General features: G+C 39.1%; 1 protein-coding gene across 10 annotated transcripts in view; it reads right to left on the bottom strand.

Moving 5' to 3' along the window:
- The window catches only part of UBE2D3 (ubiquitin conjugating enzyme E2 D3), a 29,606-nt gene extending 10,997 nt beyond the window's left edge, over positions 1–18,609 (bottom strand). The window contains exons 1-4 of one of the 10 annotated variants that reach the window (XM_027543954.1): positions 18,494–18,609; positions 17,051–17,205; positions 2,922–2,985; positions 2,800–2,831 (exon numbers count right to left, since the gene is read on the bottom strand). In XM_027543954.1, the coding sequence (XP_027399755.1) occupies positions 2,800–2,831; positions 2,922–2,985; positions 17,051–17,074 (120 nt within the window). In that variant the 5' untranslated portion in view covers positions 17,075–17,205; positions 18,494–18,609. Of the gene's footprint in view, positions 1–2,799; positions 2,832–2,921; positions 2,986–7,477; positions 7,494–17,050; positions 17,206–17,915 lie in introns of those variants that run through there. The other 9 variants (XM_027543948.1, XM_027543955.1, XM_027543947.1 and 6 more) reach the window with 9 other exon arrangements.
- Positions 18,610–19,468: the final 859 nt, after the last annotated feature.

Here is a 19,468-nt window from a genome sequence, read left to right as displayed (position 1 = left end):
TTCCTCTTACACTATACAGCTCCTTAAAGAGTAAGTGTACTAAAGATGAGTTTTCATGTATTATTAGCCTTTGCAGGGAAAACGTAATAGTCAACATAAACTGAAAAATTCACCCCTGTGTAACAATAAAACATTTCATATGGACCAAATATTTTACTTCAGATAGTTTTTGTAGCTGATTCTGCTCAGGCTGCCAACAATTACATTATTCACACACACAATATGTGAATGACTATTTATCTTAGATTAGGTGGAATGAAGTTATTGTGGTTCTCAAAATAATTTCAAAATTCCTTCTAACAGCTCCATTTCCAATTTTAAAAAGTAAGCACAGAAATATCAGAAACAGGTAAGGAAATTAAGCAGCTTCTCACTGCATCAATTTGTTACAGAAATTTCCCTTAGTACAAAATAACCAACAAAATTTAAACACCACGTAACTCGCAATGGTCTGCCAATTCTTTCAAAGCTTTATCAGCATGTGTGATCCAAAGTATCTTGTCTTCAGAAAGAATAAGGTAGCACACAGGTTTTAAGAATCATGTGTTTTTGCTCCATCATCAAGAGCACTTCCTTACTATACTCCACCAAAATCCAACAGTAACTCTACTAACAAAATAAAATTATCTAATCAAACTGTGATGTTTTGTCACAAAGATGCAGTCAAAAGTCAAAGTAACATGGTTTGTTTCATTGATATACTTAATAGTAAGGGTAACTGTTAACCATGTACAAGCTGACATCGAAACTTAGGTGCTTACTTATGAAACGCGATTAAGATCTGCATTTTGGGTGAGTTTTTATAACTTTTGACTCATTCCTGATATTGTCAAAAAATGAGAATTAACTTCCGTAGAAAACCAGTAAATTTCAGAGGCTAATGTTACGAAAGCAGAACTATGTTATTATGGTATAAACATAATTTTTGCTCTTGTTAATCAGGGGTAGAGTTCTGAAAATAAAATATTTGTTTTTGAAAGAAGAAAATTGCTATCCTTTATATTAACAGGTTGCTGGAAAAAAAATTAGCAAAAAATAACCATAATCTGAAATATATATATGAAATAAATGAAAAATGTTTCCTGAAAATAAAAGCAAATCAAACACCCCAAAATTTTTTCAGATAAGCAATTTCCTATTCTATGGAAGACTACTAATGAGCTCCTCAATTATGCTTCACTTTGATTTACTAAAGGTGAACTTTTGGAAGGGAATAAATAAAAAAAGCAGTTTCAAAAATCAAGCAGAAAAACATAACACTGTTTTAAAATAACTGGTTTATTACACACACCATCCAATCACAAGTCTTGACTACCAACTCTTTCATGCTTTATTAGTACTGACAACTCATTTTCATGAGAGTATCTTAAAGCACCTCCGAATCAAAGATGAGTTTTATTTGGTTCAGATATGGCAAGGCATTGTACTGAATTCTGTGCTTTGAAAACTGGTGATCTATAATGGGAAAATTCTACAAGTTGCAAATTTAAGTGCCTAAGTGGACTTGGTAGACTGTGGCAGATACACACATCTCATCTGAAAAAAAGGAAGCACTTGCTATTCCATCCTAAGCCTAGTCAGAAGGTTTTTATGCGAAGACTGTCAACTTTTAAAACACTGTGTGGGTCAGGAATTCTCTGGTGGTTCAGTGGTAAGACACAGTACTTCCACTGAAGTGAGGCACGGGTTCAATCCCTAGCTGGGGAAATCATAAAATCCCCCAAGTCATGCAGTGCAGATAAAAAATAAAACACTGCCAAACTGGGTCAGCCATGAGTCACATAAATATGTATATTTAAAGGGGGTGGGAAGCATAAAGCAGTGGCAGATCACAGTTTTGTTACCAATTAGACAAAAGCAAGCACTTAAAACAGTAAAAATATACCTGGAGGTAACTGGAAACAATCCTGACTCTGTAGTTTTCATTAGGATAATCCAGACATACTTTGAACTATTAAAAATATCCCCTTCCATCTTATTTATAATCAGAACTGTTAAATAAACATGTGCTAATCCAACCCACCCTCTGGCTAACTTTTCAAGGGTATTTCCTCTTTTATAATTATGAACTACTTATTATCTCACCTAGTACATTATTGCCATTTATATTGAAATTAAAATACAAAAGGGGTAAGAAAGCAGAAAATTCAGTAACAAACACACAACTCAGAACAGAAATCCTCACGTGCCTTCCAAGTTAAAAAAAAAATGTTAAGTATTGTGCAAGATACAGTCTTACCCCAAGATGTTTTACTGCGCTCTAATTCTGTGAAATTCTTAGATGGTATCCATAATTCTGAATATTCAATTATCCAGCAATACAGTTTCTTATCTACCCAGGATAGAAAGGAATTTTGCTGTATTCAAAATATCACTTTCTACCTAAAAATATTCAAATTTTATATGAAACTAAAGTTCTAGAAAAACTCAAAATATCAAAATAATACAATTAAGCTAGATTTTAGGCAGTTACACATTCAGAGTCTCTGAGTAACACCATGATATGGTCAGAAAACTAATTGGCTCTGTAAATCAGCAAGTTCTGTGACAATACTTTACACTGCTATGAGGGAAAATTAGAAGAGATATTTGACAGGTCACAGAAATGCTAAACATAGAACCCAGGGAATACTGTACTTAACAAATGACTAGTTTCTTTCAAAAGCAATACAATTATGGCATATCCCAAATAGAATTACAATGTAATGAAATAAAGCTATAAAGAGTTAGTTAAAAACTACAAACTAGATTAATGCTGCGTTTTTAATTAAATCTTTGCTTTTCATTATCAGTACTTACAGGTCCCATAATTGTGGCTTGCCAATGAAACACTAGAAAAAGAAAATACTCTTGTTATTGTCTAAAAATATACAAGCTTTTTTGAAACTAATGGTAAAAAATCAAACTTGAAAATTACTTACTATCATCCCCAACTGGACCTGCAGAACATTGTGCTGGAGGGTCACGGGCCAAATCACTAAGTTCCTACACCAAGATAGAAAATGCTGGGTCATAAGACCGTAACAGAAAGAGTCATCTGCTTTGTTATTTTCACACCATTCTTTAAGGGACATATAATCACAATTTACATCAACAATACATTTCATAAGAAATGAAAACATAACCAACCCTAGTCCAGTTCCTGGGACACACTAGGCATAGTTATTTTATAGACGCATAGCAGAACAATCATCTTGGCTAAGGGTCATGAAAGCATACACACACACTGATATGAATTTCCATCACAGGCATACCTTGTTTTGTTGTATGCTTCATGGATACTGTGTGGGGGTTGGGAGGGTGTTTTGTTTTTAAACAAATTGAAGGTTTGTGGCTATCAGGGCCCTCTTTCTAAAAGCACTTGCTCATTTTCTGTCTTTATACCATATTTTGATAATTTCTTGCACTATTTCAAACCCTATGTCAGTTAAAGAAAAAAGATTACAACCTGCTCAAGGTTCAGATGATTAGTGTTTTTTAGTAATACAGTATTTTTAAATGAACGTATGTACATTTTTAAAGACATAATGCTACTATACACCTAACAGACTATAGTAAACATAACTTTTATGTGCAGTGGGAAACCAAAAATAAAAAATACGTGTGACTTGCTTTATTGTGATATTCGCTTTATTTTAGTCATCTGGAACCAAACCCTCATTATCTTCAAGGTGTGCCTGTACATGAACAAAAGCTGTCCTACAAAATGAAAATGTTGTAATCTGATACTTCCCTAGGTTAAGAACTTAGGGCAGTTTTCAACATTCATATTATTGCTGAACTTTCAGACCATCTCACAGGCCCTTACTTTCTTAAATACTGTTCTTTCTGAAGCACACTACCCAGTGACCTCATTTTCTCCTTAAAAAATCTCTCATGGGGCCAGGTAAGTATCCTTTTTGGTTTGATCTCCTTATCCCTATACTCAACACCTTGTCTTTCACTCAACATTGAGTATAACTCTGGAACAATCCATCTTTCTAGGTAGAAAAGTGGTTTGCACATAGCAAAATACAGAGCTTCCACAATTCCATTTGACCTTAATTCCCAAAGTGTATCTAACCCTTCCATGACTTGTGTATAACCCATAGGGATAATCTTGTAAGAAAACAAAGCTGCTTTTTTACAAGTTTTTAAAAAATTTATGATACAGCCTTATCTCTAAATACCAGTATGTAAATTTCTACAGCATAGGAATTTATAGACCCTGTTAAGATCCCCTGGAGGAGGAAATGGCAACTCACTCCAGTATTCCTGCCTGAAAAATTCCATGGACAGAGAAGCCTGGCAAGCTACAGTCCATGGAGTCACAAAGAGTGGGACACGACTTAGTGACTGAGCACACATGGACAATAATGGACTTCAAAGAAAAGGCAGGGAATACACTTTAGGAAGATAACGAGAAGTATGTGCCTTTACTACGCGGTCAAAATAATGCACTTCAGAAAACAGTCAACTGTTTAGAAATGTGAGTTTAGATTCATTCCAGTTTAAAAAAAAGTGTCAATAAAGAATTGTCCTTAAGAGTAATCATTTTGCACTATACATGCAGAATTATTGTGCTGTACATGTATTAAGTTATACAGAAAAGTGCCTTGATAGACACTTTGCCAATTTGCTTCTGAAACTTAAACTACTTTTAAGTTTATCAAGACAGCCAGGGAATGCCAGGAGCCAACTTTAAGAAGATGGATGAGAAGTTCAGATCAGACCTTTACAGTTGCCTATGTAAATTTATTTCATATGTTCAACATATTAGAGAAAATTAATTCTAAACACTTTGATTCTGAAGGGTAGGAACCACAGAAGCCCTTATCCCAGAGTTAAGCAAATAGCTAAAGCAAGACAAAACAAAAAACCCCACAAGTGAAACTAAGCACAGAAAGAGGAGCCTAGTGGGCTATACAGTCAACTGGTTGAAGAGTCAGACACAACCGAGTACACGCGCACACACACCCCTTTAGCTTAGAACTGAACCACAGTTTTTTTTTTTTTTTGAGAAAATTAAATAATGCTGGCAACTTGAACTAATCAACTATCCAGATGACTCTGTCATAGGCCAGATTAACTCCCATAAAGCACTGTAGTTAAGAATCCAGTACAGTCTAACTGATACAAAGAGAATTTTTTTCCATGTCTCAAACTTCTTTAACAAGTTCTTTTGTTTAACTGGTTCAATGAAAAAAAGATAAATCAGAAACCTAGGCAGTCTGATTTCCTCTTAAAGATCATAAGGGTCCAAAAAAGTCTATTTTAAGGTTAAAAATGTACCTATTCTGAACCACCCTCACTGCTTTCCTATACGACAATCAATTAACACAAAAATGCTACTAAAACCAAATACAAACTTGTGCATACAACTCAAATGCTCAAACACAGCAACATGAAATAAGGACGATGAATATGTTCCTCCCTCAACATGATCATAGTGGAGTCTCACTTTTAATCCAATTTAGACCCACTATGTCCTAGCGTTATTTCCTCACTCTAAAATAGAAATGCCTATTTTACAGAAGTTTTGAAGGGATGAATGAGGTAAAAGTATGCTAGCACACTATCTGGTATTTAATGTATTAGGTACTTAGCAAGCAGACTACCCATCTGGAAGGCAAGATTTCTTGGATAGGTGGCTCATTTATTAAACAAAATCAATCTGCTTTATAAATAGGCTACATTATTATAGCCTTAGCTCATTTAAATCTTTTGCCTGTGTGATTATGCTTAGTTGTCTATAACATAATCATCTAGCAACTGTCTGGCTCATGCTACAATATACATTAGTAATAACAGGTCAGCAATTCAGGGACTATTTGTGGATGTGGTTTTAAAGAAACCATTTTACCAGACTGCGTGCGTGTGTGCTAAGTCACTTCAGTCGTGTCTGATTCTTTGTGACCCCATGAACTGTAGCCTGCCAGGCTCCACTGTCCATGGGGATTCTCCAGGAAAGAATACTGGAGTGAGCTGCCATTTCCTTCTCCAGGGGATCTTCTCAACCCAGAGGATCGAACCCCCAGTTTCTTATGCCTCTTACACTGGCAGGCAGATTCTTTACTACTAGTGCCACCTGGAAGCCCAGGTTGAATCACACAAAATTGTTAATACTTGACCTTTTCTGAACTACAGAAACTGCAATTTCATGCAGTTCTATCTAAAAATGTCTAGTAAGCATTTGCATTCAAATATTACTAACATTAGTTTCTTACACAGATCTACCCCAAATCATGTACTTTTATGTACTTAAACACATTACAGAAGTGATGCTGAAACCCCTTCATAATAAAATTCAGGAATCTACAGTTGACCTGGAATATATCTATATCCTGTTAAAAGTTGCACATTTTATGAAAAAAGACTAATTAGATATTTTGAAACAGTTTTCCTGCACAGGGACATCTTTGAATCACCAAGCCTTTATGTGTTAGTATTCACTCCTTTAGAGTTAATGAACAATTTCAGGAAAAGTTAGCACTGAATTTCAGCTCTTCACTCCCATAATTTCAGGATCTTCTTCCCCTCAGATAATTTGTAAATGCTTTATGTTCCAAGTTCTCCATAACTAAGACATCTCTTAATACTCAAAGATCTATTATTTGGCCAATTAACTTATGTACCAAAATCCACTTTAACATCTGAACTTTGAGGATCAAAATACCTTTTACATAAATACAAAGACTTACTTCAAAGATACCAAATAATTCTCATGACACCAAAACATAAAAATATCTGAGCAGTGAAAAAACATGAGAAAAGCTTAAGAAGTCATCTCAGGTGCTCTTCTATGCAGCATTTTGAAGTGTGCTCAAACCACCTTCCCTTTCTGGAAATGTTTTTCTCTTACTCTCAACGTATGACTGTAGTGTTGGGTGATTGTTAGTTACCATTAACCAACTATTCAGAAAGGATAATCATAGAATTTCATACCTTCAGCTTCAGTGGTTAGCTCAGAGCTGGAAATAACGCAAGCTAGAACCTGATTGTATCAGTCTGTCCCTCTATCCCTACCGGAGATTTTTCAAATTGAAGCTAAAAACTGGAAAGGTCATTTCCTTCCTTCTCTAATCAGGAGCTGCAGGGATGTGACCCAGAGCTATTGGCAGGCACAAGCCCTGAAATTACATGATGAATCCAAAGAAAAAGAGGCCACATTGGGCAGCAGAGATTAAAAAAGACATACTTGGCATACAGATACGCAATTTCAGTTCCTAAGGCTGTAGCCTGCTCTAATTCCTACAGTTACTGCTTTGATTGTTAACTATTCCAGTTTTCTCCTAACAAATCCAATAAGTAGGGGGACAAAAAAATAGAGATAACCATCTTAAGCAGAGTGTTACCTGGGTTCTATTACTATTATACACATTTATCCCATGAAAATACAATGTACTGCTTTAATCTGGCTGTAACATGTGTAAGAAACATAAATGAAGCCAAGTTGAAAAATCAAACTAGAGAACCAGAAAGAAATCATGTGTCTTACCTGGTAAAGAGCTAAACTTTCAGTGACAGAAGCTTAAGAAAAATCTATTTTTAAATAAAAAGCGTAATATTAGCACATTTCACCAAAGCATTTATTCATTTATATGGAGATTGCCTTTTTGGTGTCAAGCATATTACATCTGAAAATAACAAGATAGACCATGAATGCCTTCCCCAACAGACTAATAGAAAGCAGACATAATATAAAAAAATTAAAAAATTACGTTTCAAACAACCTGAATACTTAAAAGGCATTCAACTGCTTTGTGAATTTTGAAACGGTTATCATTAACCTTGCCTGAGTTTAAACCAGTGATATTTGAGCTCGGTCTTGATAGAGGGATAAGCATTCAAGATAGAGAAATTAAAATCCAGGGGAGTGAAAGAAAACAGGATGTTAAAAAACTTGCTTGTAGTTTGGTATACCAGACACACAGTGGGGTACAGGTTAAGAGAGTAGCAGATATGGCTAGAAAGGTTAATCAGGGCTGGATCTTTCGAGTCTTGAATACTATGGCAAAGCCTATTCCACAGGCAATGCGAAGCCATTGATCGCTTTCTGAGCAAGACAAATGGTTGAATTTTTTGATGTACCAGCAATAGTATTGGAGAAGGCAATGGCACCCCACACCAGTACCCTTGCCTGGAAAATCCCATGGACCGAGGAGTCTCGTGGGCTGCAGTCCATGGGGTCGCTAAGAGTCAGACACAACTGAGCGACTTCACTTTCACTTTCTACTCTCCTGCACTAGAGAAGGAAATGGCAACCCACTCCAGTGTTCTTGCCTGGAGAATCCCAGGGACAGGGGAGCCTGGTGGGCTGCCGTCTATGGGGTCGCACAGAGTCCGACACGACTGAAGTGACTTAGCAGCAGCAGCAGCAATAGTATACTAGAAATGACTGACTTTCTAGATCTTCAGATTTTAAGTGTTGCAGATGTTTCATGTACTCCCCACATACCCATCCCTTTCCCTGACAAGTTAACAAGACTATCCTAAATTTTTTTGACCATCCTAAATTTGGTTTCTGTAGTTTCTTCACATTTTCATACACTCCTAGCCATGTACATGGCATTATTTGTGACAAAGACTAGGAATTCTAATAATCTGATGAACTGCTGACCCTCTATCCCTAATACAGATGCCCACACAATAACTTTTACTTAACTTACGGGATATCAAAGACCATCCTCACCCACATATTGTAGGAACTCCTGCTACAAAGGATAGATGAATAGATAACTACATTAGGAACATAAACTTAAGTCACCAAGGATGAAAATTATCTTAACACACTGATCACTTTACCCTTACAATCTTATGGAAATAGGTCTTCTATCCATTTTACATTAGTGCCCCCTTAAGAGGGGAAAGCAAAGACTGAATCAAACCAAATGTAAGACACGCTGAGCTTCAGGACTGGTTGGAGAGCAAAGCAGTGTTATCTACTAGACAACCTAAAAGATAGGTCTAGAGATACATTTAAGGCTACCTTCTCAAGTGTCCTTGCTCCAAAGATGTATTTAAAGTTAATGACTACTTTGACACGGTATTTTGCAAACTGGAGACAAAAATTTCAATCCCACCAACCCAACTCTTCATTTTACTCAAGGAATAAATGCCACAAATTAAACAAGACACAGAAAATTGGTGTTTTCTTGTTTCTCCTTCTTCACCGTTGGTTTGTATCTCACTATACTCAGATTGAGCCTAGGTTACCCATTTTTCAAGTTATGTGGACTTTAAAGTCAAGTAAGAAAACAATTATTTGTGGCACTGCAAGAACTGTATTTATTGGATTTGAGATCAGTTTCCAATGTAGCATCTATTCAAAGAATTTTCAAAAGCTATTTTGTCTTTGCTGTTCACCTTACAAAATGACTTTAGAACCTAAAGGTTTCAAAGGCTTTAGAGACAAAAACAACTTATAAAATTATACGAAAAACTTCAATTGTCAGCTTTTTGCTTCTTAGTAGTTTAAGAGGAACAGCGGCAAGAATCAGAAAGAACAGCTCATATATATAACCAACGAAGTCTTCGTACTTTGACCATACCTCCAGACCATAGAGAAAAGCACTACTTAGGTGGGTTCTTTACCAACTATCAAGATCACTGAAATAGAAAATAGGGGGCAGGGAGTTTGGCACACATTAGCTAAAGGCTTCACTCACCTTGAAAGGGCACTAAGATGGATCAACAACATATTAACTACGTATGCTTACGTGTGTGTACTCAGCTGCTTCTGACTCTTCGCGACCCCATAGACCGCAGCCTGTCAGGCTCCTGTCTGTGGAATTTTCCAGGCAAGAAAACTGGAGTGGGTTGCCATCTCCTACTCCAGGGGATCTTCCCAACCCAGGAATCGAACTCGCATCTCGTGCATCGGCAGGCAGATTCTTTACCACTATGCCACCTGGGAAGCCCCTAATATAACTAGGGCACAATGCTGAAAACTGTATTGTCCATTAAAAAAAAAAAGACACTTTTTCACCATGATGTGCTCTTGTGGGGAAATCTCCTTTGAGGATCACTTCCCTTTGAATTGCTTCTCCTGAGACCTCCTGAACACCTGGCAGTGTGAGAATCCAGGCCTTCTCCCACTGGGAAATATGCTTCTCCTTTCCCTTAAAAGCCTAAATAGACCCACAGAAAAATAAGTCAATGACTTTTCTCTAACAGCCAACCAACAGGTATAGCTTAAGCCAGTGAGTGTTTTCATCTGGAGGTACATGATTAAACAGTAATGAGTCTGACCATTGTTTATGTGGGACTCAAAAGCCTACAGTTTATTTTGAGGAAGATCTTTGCTTCTATCATCATGGGACACAGTATTTTTGACAATTGACTATTAGAGGTAAAACATGAGAAGGATGAGAGATACTGGCTAAGAGCAGAAGTCTAAACATAATGCTAAATATTTGCTTTTGTTTCTCTAGCTTATAAATTGAAAAAATAAGATTATGAATAACCAAATTATAGACCAGACATATGGGTGGATGAGTTATTAGTAAGATTCAAAACCTCCAGTAACTATTATTTATGCATTCCACTAAACATTCTTTTAATGACCACCACTACTTACTCATTAGAGCAACATAACCAAAGCCAACATTTACAAAAACAAAGTTCCTATTTAATCAATTCTGCTGTTGAGGTGTAACTTTCTAAATAACCTTTTCTAGTTTGTCTAGTTCCATCATTCTCTCAAGGACTTGGCAAAACTTAACTCAGATGACTACTGTGGTAAGGTCAAGTACAATAATTATGATACTAAGTATAATAATTACCACCACATTCCACAATCATGTTATTCCAATCTCTGCCATCCATTTTGCATCAAAGTCATAATGACTCAAGTAGCACAGACACATTTTGTATCATCAATTTGGGGAAAACAAAGTTCATTCCCTTAGTATAAGCTATTTCTTGTATTTTATTTAAGAGCCAATTTCTTTCAACACTTTCACTTGAAGATTTGTATGACCATGGAAATCCACACGATAAAGACAGATCTTGCCTCTTAAACCTATACTGACCAACATAAAATATTACCCTAGGAGATGGATAAGATGAGGGCATGATGTAGGAAGCAAAGAGAATAAGTGCCTTAAGAAATTTTGAGATAAGAATCACCCTCAAAGAGGCTTTACAATCTAGCAAATATAAAGGTATATCCTCAGACCAATGATAAAGGTCAACATGAAGTATTAATTGCCCAACTAGTAAGACAATAATTGCTCTAATTCTTATAAACATCAAGTCTGCTATGAAGTAAACAAAAAATTTTTAAACTTCAATGTTGTGAAATTTAAATACTGTACATAGAAACAAACAGTAAGGAAGAAAAACAAATATTTCAGAAATGCATGGCTACTGGAAGTGATTTCAAAAGAAGGGAGTTTGGCAAAAAGATTTTCAGGTCTGAACAATTTCATATATGGAAGGAGTAGCCCTTTTAAAAGTCAATTTAGCTTGGGATTTGTAACTTCTGAGAAATTCTGAAAAGTTTCTTTTACTTTAAGGATTAAGAGATAAGTGCTGCATACCATGTCTCATTACATCACTGACAAGAAATTAACTTCCTGTTTAGTTATAATTATGAGACAAGTATGCTTATTCATTCAGACAAAGTACAAAGAATGGCTTGAGTGAATAATACTATAATTTTCTTTCTTTCAATCACCATTAAAGTAGCTCACTTAAGATTACTCAAAGCTATTCTTTTGTAAGCATTATCTCTAAATGGGGGTAAAGACACAGAACCAAATCTAGTTTCTACGCTTTGAACTACGAAAGCAAATAAGGCATTTCAAAGACAGGGAAGACAAAATTAACATCAGCCCACTAGTTGAAAACATCCAGTTATACATTAGCCATGAAATTATAACAAGACTAGAATTAATGTGAAGTATTGCATGAACAAGTAACCAAGGAGTGGTAAAACACAAGGAGATCTAAAAGTTAAAAACAACAAATTTAAACAAAGCTGGTTCGAGGTCTCTAAATGATATATCATGTTCACAGTATAGTTGGAGATAAAAATCAGATGTTTGAGCAAGTATAAAATACTTCTTTGAACTTTTACCCTCCCCACATAACAGGGCCAAGGGTACCATTTTGAGACCAAACCTCATCTAACATAGATTGGCAAATAATAAACTCACTAAACGCATCCATTCTTAGTTACACTATATAACTGGATAGCAAAACTAGATCAAGAGCACAAAATTTCCAGTGAAATAAAATTAATTTTGTCAATACTAGCTTGTCTCTGGAAGGGGGGGCTAAAGTAGTTATAAATGAAAAAACATACTCAACAATAACAAAATATAGTGGAGAAAGATATTTAGACAAATCTAGTTTTAATAATGGATAAATCTGATATTTAAATAACAATTCCCTTTATCTTAAATAAATGTTTGTTGATTTATAGTAACTTTGAAAAGTTATACAGGGTGACAAATATCAATTTATGTATTTATATGCTTGCTTCCTTCACTCAAAACAGAGTCCCACAGGTAATAACAGGTTTCCCTGTATTTTGTCCCCTGGGACTAGACTACTGTGCCAAACATTAAGACCTCAGTAAGATTCAATGATTATTCCTTATGTCTTAGGGCTTCCCAGGTGGTGCAGTGGTAAAGAATCTGCCTGCCAATGCAGGAGACACCAGGGCCATGGGTTTGATCCTTGGGTCGGGAAGATCCTCTGGAAAAGGAAATGGCAATCCACTCCAGTATTCTTGCCTGGAAAATCCAGACAGAGCCACCTGGTGGGCTATCGTCCATGGGGTCACAAAGACTCAGACATGACCGAAAACACACACATCCCCCTGCTTATGTCTGAGGTTCTTAACCAGAGGAGGCTTCGGAATCACCTAGGGGACATTTCAAAATTATGCCTGATCCCAGAGAAATGATTTATGATTCAGTAAGTCTGCTAAGACCTCATGTACTTATACTCTCTAAAAACTGTTTTTAACATTCTAATACATAAATGTAACCCCTGTCAAAATCCACATACATAGTATGTAATAGAATGCAAAACCTAATTTAGGATTTAATTAACACAATCTCAGTTCTAGGAACTTGGTGTCTGTCATCTTTAATAAAGAGATTATAGTGAAATGCTTTGGAAAATCCTCAAAAATTGAGGTATCAAAGGACACCTGAACCCACGAGTTAACATACAATATGATAGAGATAAGCCAGTGATGCTTTTCCCCAGAGTTAAAGCAAGAGTATTCAACTTCCCTTTTGTTTAACTATCAGAATTAACAATGCAGAGGATCATGATGAAACCAAAGCAAGTATCAGTTAACCTTATTCAAATAAATAAAATAAAAACAGGTAATTTTATGATCAGCATTTCTCAACGAATGCCCTGCAAACTTAGCTGGTTATAGACAAGCCTTGACACATGGCGTATACAGCCTGTACATTCACTGGCAACCAGTTTATGATCCCCCTAGTGATTAGTCAGCAAAATCAGCACAGTAGTTCCCTTAGTCCTTGAAGATACTAACCAAAAAAGAAATTCACTTCTACTTCCAAAACTTGTATCAGTTCAGATCTAAACTCAAGAATTAGCTATAACCTAAGGATAAAGTTAAATCCCAATTATCTAAATGTTCAGTAAGAGGAGAGGTTATTTCAGGAAGCAAAATTTAATTTAGGAATTGAAATTGTTCAAAGTAGCAGTTCACAATGAGTTTAGGAGTCTGAATTCTTGCAGCAGACTAGTTTGAATCTCAGTCCCTTCCTAGCCATCTGAGCATAAGACAAGTAACTTACTCCATGCCCATTTCCTGATGTGTAAAATGGAATGGTAAGAGCATCCATCTCATATGGTTGTTGTGAGGATAAAATGAGTAGATACTCATAAAGGGCTTAGAAACAGTGTTCAATACACAGTAGATGCTAAAACCTAGCTATTAGCAGAAAGATACATGCAAAAGAAACCTTTTTGAATACCAACCCCCTAAAAAGATAACATGAAAATGTAGTGGTTAAGAGCACACACTTTGGAGTCCAACAGCCTAGGTTCTAATATTAACTTTCCCATGCTATGACCCTAGGTAGATTTTTAAAATCTCTCTGTGCCTCAGGTTTACTAATCTCAAAAATGGAGGTAACAATTATACCTACTTCCTTGGACTGTCTTAAAATTAAATGAGTTAATACAAGTGCTTCAAACAGTTCTGACACATTGCAAACACTCAAAGCCTGAGCTTTTCAGGTTTGGTTCATATTATATTTTATGTAAAGTTCTCTTTATACTTCCTCAAAATACATGGACAGTGGTTATTTTGTTTAATAAGAGTAGTAAAATTGCCTATGGCCCCCAAAACAGCACCAACCATTGTGGGAGTTCCCATTTTTTGATTCTTGTTTAACAGCCTTGTAAGATCACAGTGTGTCCAAACAAAGAAGACAAGAGGAAAAATAACAGAGTTGATTGATAAGGTTGCTTGGTCCAAGAAATAAACAAAATTGTAACATAAGCTTCAGGAAAGAAATTCAAAAACTTAATCAAATGAACTATTGATTAAAAATATACCCAAAATAAGCATTTCAATAAAATATCAACAAAGGATACAGATCTATCATTTAGATCTATCTATTTAGAATCTGGGCAGCTGCAGGAAAGAAAAAATTCAAAAATAAAAAAAGTGCCTAAAATAAAGAGTATCTCCCATCAGAGCTGTCCATTTGCTAAAATTTTGAGTTTTTGGTTTTTTAAGTTTGACCATGTGATTCTGACACTAAATAGCTAAAAACCAAAAATAACACAACTTTTCTACAGACTGAATCAATAATGTCCCACGTACGTCCAGTTTCTGTATTATACAGACCTTCTAAGTATTTATAAAAGAAGAGTCTGGTATTGATGAAGAGTACTAGACTAGAAAAGTTCTTTAATAAAAGCTCTTGCAAATTAAAAACAGTAATATTAAAGTTGCAGTAATAGTATGAGTACCAGGTGCTGGGAGTCTGTTTAAAGCCACACATGAACTGATTTAATTCCAAAAAAAAAAAAAATCCTGGGGACTCTATTCGTTTTGCTCACTGATGCATCCTTAGTACGATCTAGAATAGTGCCTGGTACATACTCAACACTCAATTATTCACAGCTCATACATAACACAGAGGCACACAAATACAAACTTTCCCAGTCTTAAAATTCTAACTGGAGCATTTTATTGCTCCAAAGTTCACACCCTTAACCATTATATTGCCTCTCTAGAGCTTTTAAATGATTAAAGTGGTGTCACAGCAGCTGGGTATCACCTGTAAAAGAAAAAAAACCAATGAGACCTTCCTTTAAAGTATTCTGTTTCACATGCATAAAAATCTATGGTTCTGAAATCATTCCACATCTTAGTGGCCTGGATGAATTCCTATAGAAAAAAGGTGTTGACCTGCAATGAATGCTACGTTCTTTGTATTAACTATACTGCAAAACATAACCATGCTTCGCCAATGTGTTGCTGGCCTTCAAAGTGGTCACAGAAAGAGGTCTGATAATCCTTTTTACTTTAAAAAGCCTTAACTCCTAAACTCCTTTCCCACTGTCTCAAAAATAAAAAATTTATATTTCACAAAGACCCACAATGACAATGATGCCCTGAAATAAAATTCACCATTTCAACATCAATACATTGAAGATCTAAACTTTTATCTTTCATAAAACAGCAGTTTGCCAAATATATTCCAAAGTCACACATTAAAGGTAAAATTAAGCAGAATCAGGTCTATTTTTAGTAAAGCCAAGTCCTAGCCATTCCTTCCATGTAAACTCTTAAAAGAAGTAACCTATCAAGACCAAAGTTTGCAACCCACAACCTTCTCTGTTTCCTAGTTTTATTAAGACTGAATTTACTCCACAGCATTTTTTTCAAATAAGCTGGAAATACTCCACCCTCCTTGATTGTGCAAGAACCAAACATCTCTCACACACACACGTTACAAAAAAGGAAAATACAGTCTGAGAGTTTGAATATAGCTAAGTCTTAAGTAGGAGGTCTTAGAGCAGTGTACAGTCTGATATAAAAGATAACATTAAACAAAGATTATTATTTCATATTACAAGAAGAGATGCCGGAAAGAGCCTGAACCAGTTAAAGCAGCCGCCATCTTAAAATGCGGGACAGAAGTTAGAGCAAGAAAATGAGACTAAACTACCGGAGGTAGAGGTTCCGTTCACCCCCAAAACCTCAAAAAACCCTATTTTTTTCAACTTGGAGCCACAGTTGAGCATCAAACCTCGTTGTATATGGCGAAGCAATTTCCCCAGAGAATGTTATTAAATGGACAGAGGCAAAAATAGGTACTAGCCTTCTCCTGCTGCCATCTCACTCTTTACCCTCCCCCTCTTCCCATGCCAAAGAAAAACGGAGCTTCCAGAAGGGTTTTACATCAGTTCCCGGTGTGCCTCTGATAAATAGCTTCGGGTGAAAAGCCCAACTACAAAACATAGGAAGTGGCAACACTGTTGTCAGCCCATCTTCTCCCAACCCAACTTATGCTTGTGTAACCTGCCCAGAATCGACGATCACTTTCTGATGAAGACTCACTCACTACTCTTCAGCTGCCAAGACTTCTACGCTGACCCCTTTATCAAGTTTGGGACCTGCCGATTTCTTGGATTTTCTCTCCTCTGAGTTTCCCATGTTTCTTACTCCAGAAGGCACAGAGCCTTCACATAACAACAAAGTTTTCAAGCAATGAGAATAGGAACGCCATGACATCTGCGGGAGCGTCTCTGGCCAAGTCTGACTCCCAGAGGAGACTAACACTTCTTACAGAAGAACCGAGGCGCCTGAAATCACTCTCCATCCCGAATTTGCACCGATTCCATTGAAACACACTCAAGACAACACTCCTCACTCGCCAGAAGTGTTCCGTTCTTTCCAAATCGCGTTCTTCATAAAGTATATCCGCATTCCCCATCCCCCAATGGAAGTGACCCAAGGAGGGATATTTCCATATTATACTGCCCCTCCTCAAGGCTTTCCTCCAGGCTGAGCCTCCCTTTCATCGCACGACCCCATTCCCCTCAACCCCAGGGTTACCTTATTAATCCGTTTCAGCGCCATAGTCTGTGCTTTTCGTCTGGCTCCTCACTATCTCGGTGTGTGCTCGAAGGTCCGGCCAAAACTCTTGATTATCCTGGCGGCTGGGAAGGATTGTCTCTTCGTCTCACACCGGCTCTGCCAGACACAGGCGCCTTTTGCAAAAACGGAGCAAATCAGCACTCGCACAGGCCCCGCAGAGACCCGGACGAATCCAAGTCCCTCAAAAACGGTCGCGATCCGGGGTGGGTGGGGTGGCAGAGCCACCGCCAGCCTCTATGTCGTGCTCCGGCCCGAAGAGGGGGCCAGGGTGACGGGAAGAGCGGAGGGGTGGCTACAAGTTTGACTTCCCGGCCTCTAGAAAGGAAGAGACCCGGGTGGGAAAGGAAGAGGCGGAGGAGAAAGGGGTGGGTGCGGGGCAGGGTCCGGGGCGCAGCAGAGGAGGAGCCGGGGCCTAGTCGGCGCTATGCCGGCGTCAGTAGGGCAAAGAAAGGCAAGGGGGGAGGGGGAAACAGGAGACTCCGGACAGACGCCCGGCTCCTTTCGGTTTCTGCTCAAAGATGCGGCCGGGGAGGGGAAGGAAACAGGCTTGAAGTGTGCTGCTGTCCCCGCAGCTAGAGCTATTCTGTGTCGCCCCTGACGCCACCGTACACTCCGCCTTCCAGCGCGCTCCCGCGCGCGCCCGCCCAGCCACCGCCAGCCCCCACGCGCCCGAGCTGCCCCTGAAGCTCCGGCTTAGGCGCGAGGACGCGCCCATTCCCCCTCCCTCTTAAGCAGAAGAGGCCCCGGCTTCTCTAGCCTTCCCACCCTACCCCACCCAACAGGCTGGTCCCTGAAGCCACCGAAGGCCTGCATTTCCCCTTACCCGGCCAGCCAGTGGGCCAGCCTCCCTTCCCTTCCCCTAGCCGTCCACACCCACGCGTACAGAGGGGCCGGGGCCTCCCTCACGCTGCGGCCTCGGCCTCCTCCCCGCGCGGCAGCTGGTGCCTCCCCGGCCCTACGGGGCTCACGCGCACGACACAGCCACAAGATGTCCGCTCTGACGGAACTACTGCCAGCTGCCACGCTCCGCCCCTCCCCCCTCCTCCTGCCTCTTCACCGCCGCGTATCAGTCCGCCAACGCCGCCGTCGCGAGCACAGGACGAATCTAAGGCTGAAGGCGGACGGTTTGCTCCCCACGTCAGGGGCCGAGCGTATCTGTGCCAACCCCTTTCTCCTTTTCGGAACAGCACCTTCTTATTAAACAGATCGGAGGTTGGACTTGGAGGGCGGGGGCCGGAGGCGGGTCATGGGCTGGGGGGGAAGGGTAGACGACCGGCGGAAACCCTCAGACTCAGAGAAGCATCGAGAACCGGAAGGAGACCATGGCAGGAAGGTAATGGAAGCGGCAGCTGCGCGATCGCGCCCCACGCCCCTCCCGAAAGTGTCCCCCAGTTTCCTCACTTGGTATTGAGGAGGCGGATCTCGCGAGAACCTCGAGGCTGGTAACAGGAGCTGTAGCGCTGCAATGACTTAAGGGCAGTTTTGTGCACTCTTCCTGGTAGGGGCCCGCCCCCAAATCCACAAATTCTCGCGAGATGCCGATGGGCCACAGGCTCGAGCTGGGGCGGGCCGTCGACCGGGAAGCACCGCCCCTGAATGCTTATGTTGGTGGGAGGGAGAGGAAATGGAATTCCCCGGACTGGTAAGAGCGCGAGCCGACACATCCCTCTCTCACGCGCCCAATCAGGAATGTTGCGGTGGGAGGAACTATGCGTTAATTACTGGATACCTTTAGTCTAGATTGAGTCTGCGTTTGAAGTTTCTGGTGGAGCAGGTGAGGGACATTGGCTCGCCTGTTGGCCAGGACTGATTAACCTCTGGGAGGAGTCGCCCCTCAAAATGGGAACAGTTATTTTAAATAGAACCTGGCAGGTCACTGATCAGCGCTCCCACGTGCGGAAAGTCAGTGCTGTTCTGACCCAGGGCCTCGAGGATCAACGCTGAGAAGAGAGTGCCGATTGACCAATCCCCGGAATTAGAGCAGCCTAGAAATTAAGCTCAACTGTGAATGATTAGGATGGGGAATAGGGATTGGGGCAGGCTGTTTACTTGCCTTTATAATCAATGGTCACCATCGCCAAAGTTTAGGTATGGGAGTAGGCCTAATACCTTTTTCTTCCTGTTGCTCTGTTTCAGTCCCTAGAGCCAGAAAGTTACAAAACTCATTAAAGAAATCAGAGTTTGGAGTCCGAGAAACTGAATACTTACTGAAAGTATCTGAAATATCCAGGGGGAGAAACGTACGGTTTTATTCTGCCGGTGAAAACAAAGGACAGGTGGTTTTGCTTTCCGGTATATCATACCTCAGGCAAAGGGTAGCAAGACGCTAATTTTTAAAAGGAATTGAAAGATAAAACACTGACCTGCTTAAAGTTT

The sequence above is a fragment of the Bos indicus x Bos taurus genome, chromosome 6, assembly GCF_003369695.1.
Source record: "Bos indicus x Bos taurus breed Angus x Brahman F1 hybrid chromosome 6, Bos_hybrid_MaternalHap_v2.0, whole genome shotgun sequence".
Lineage (NCBI taxonomy): Eukaryota > Metazoa > Chordata > Mammalia > Artiodactyla > Bovidae > Bos > Bos indicus x Bos taurus.
This window is presented reverse-complemented; position numbering and strand designations above follow the sequence as displayed.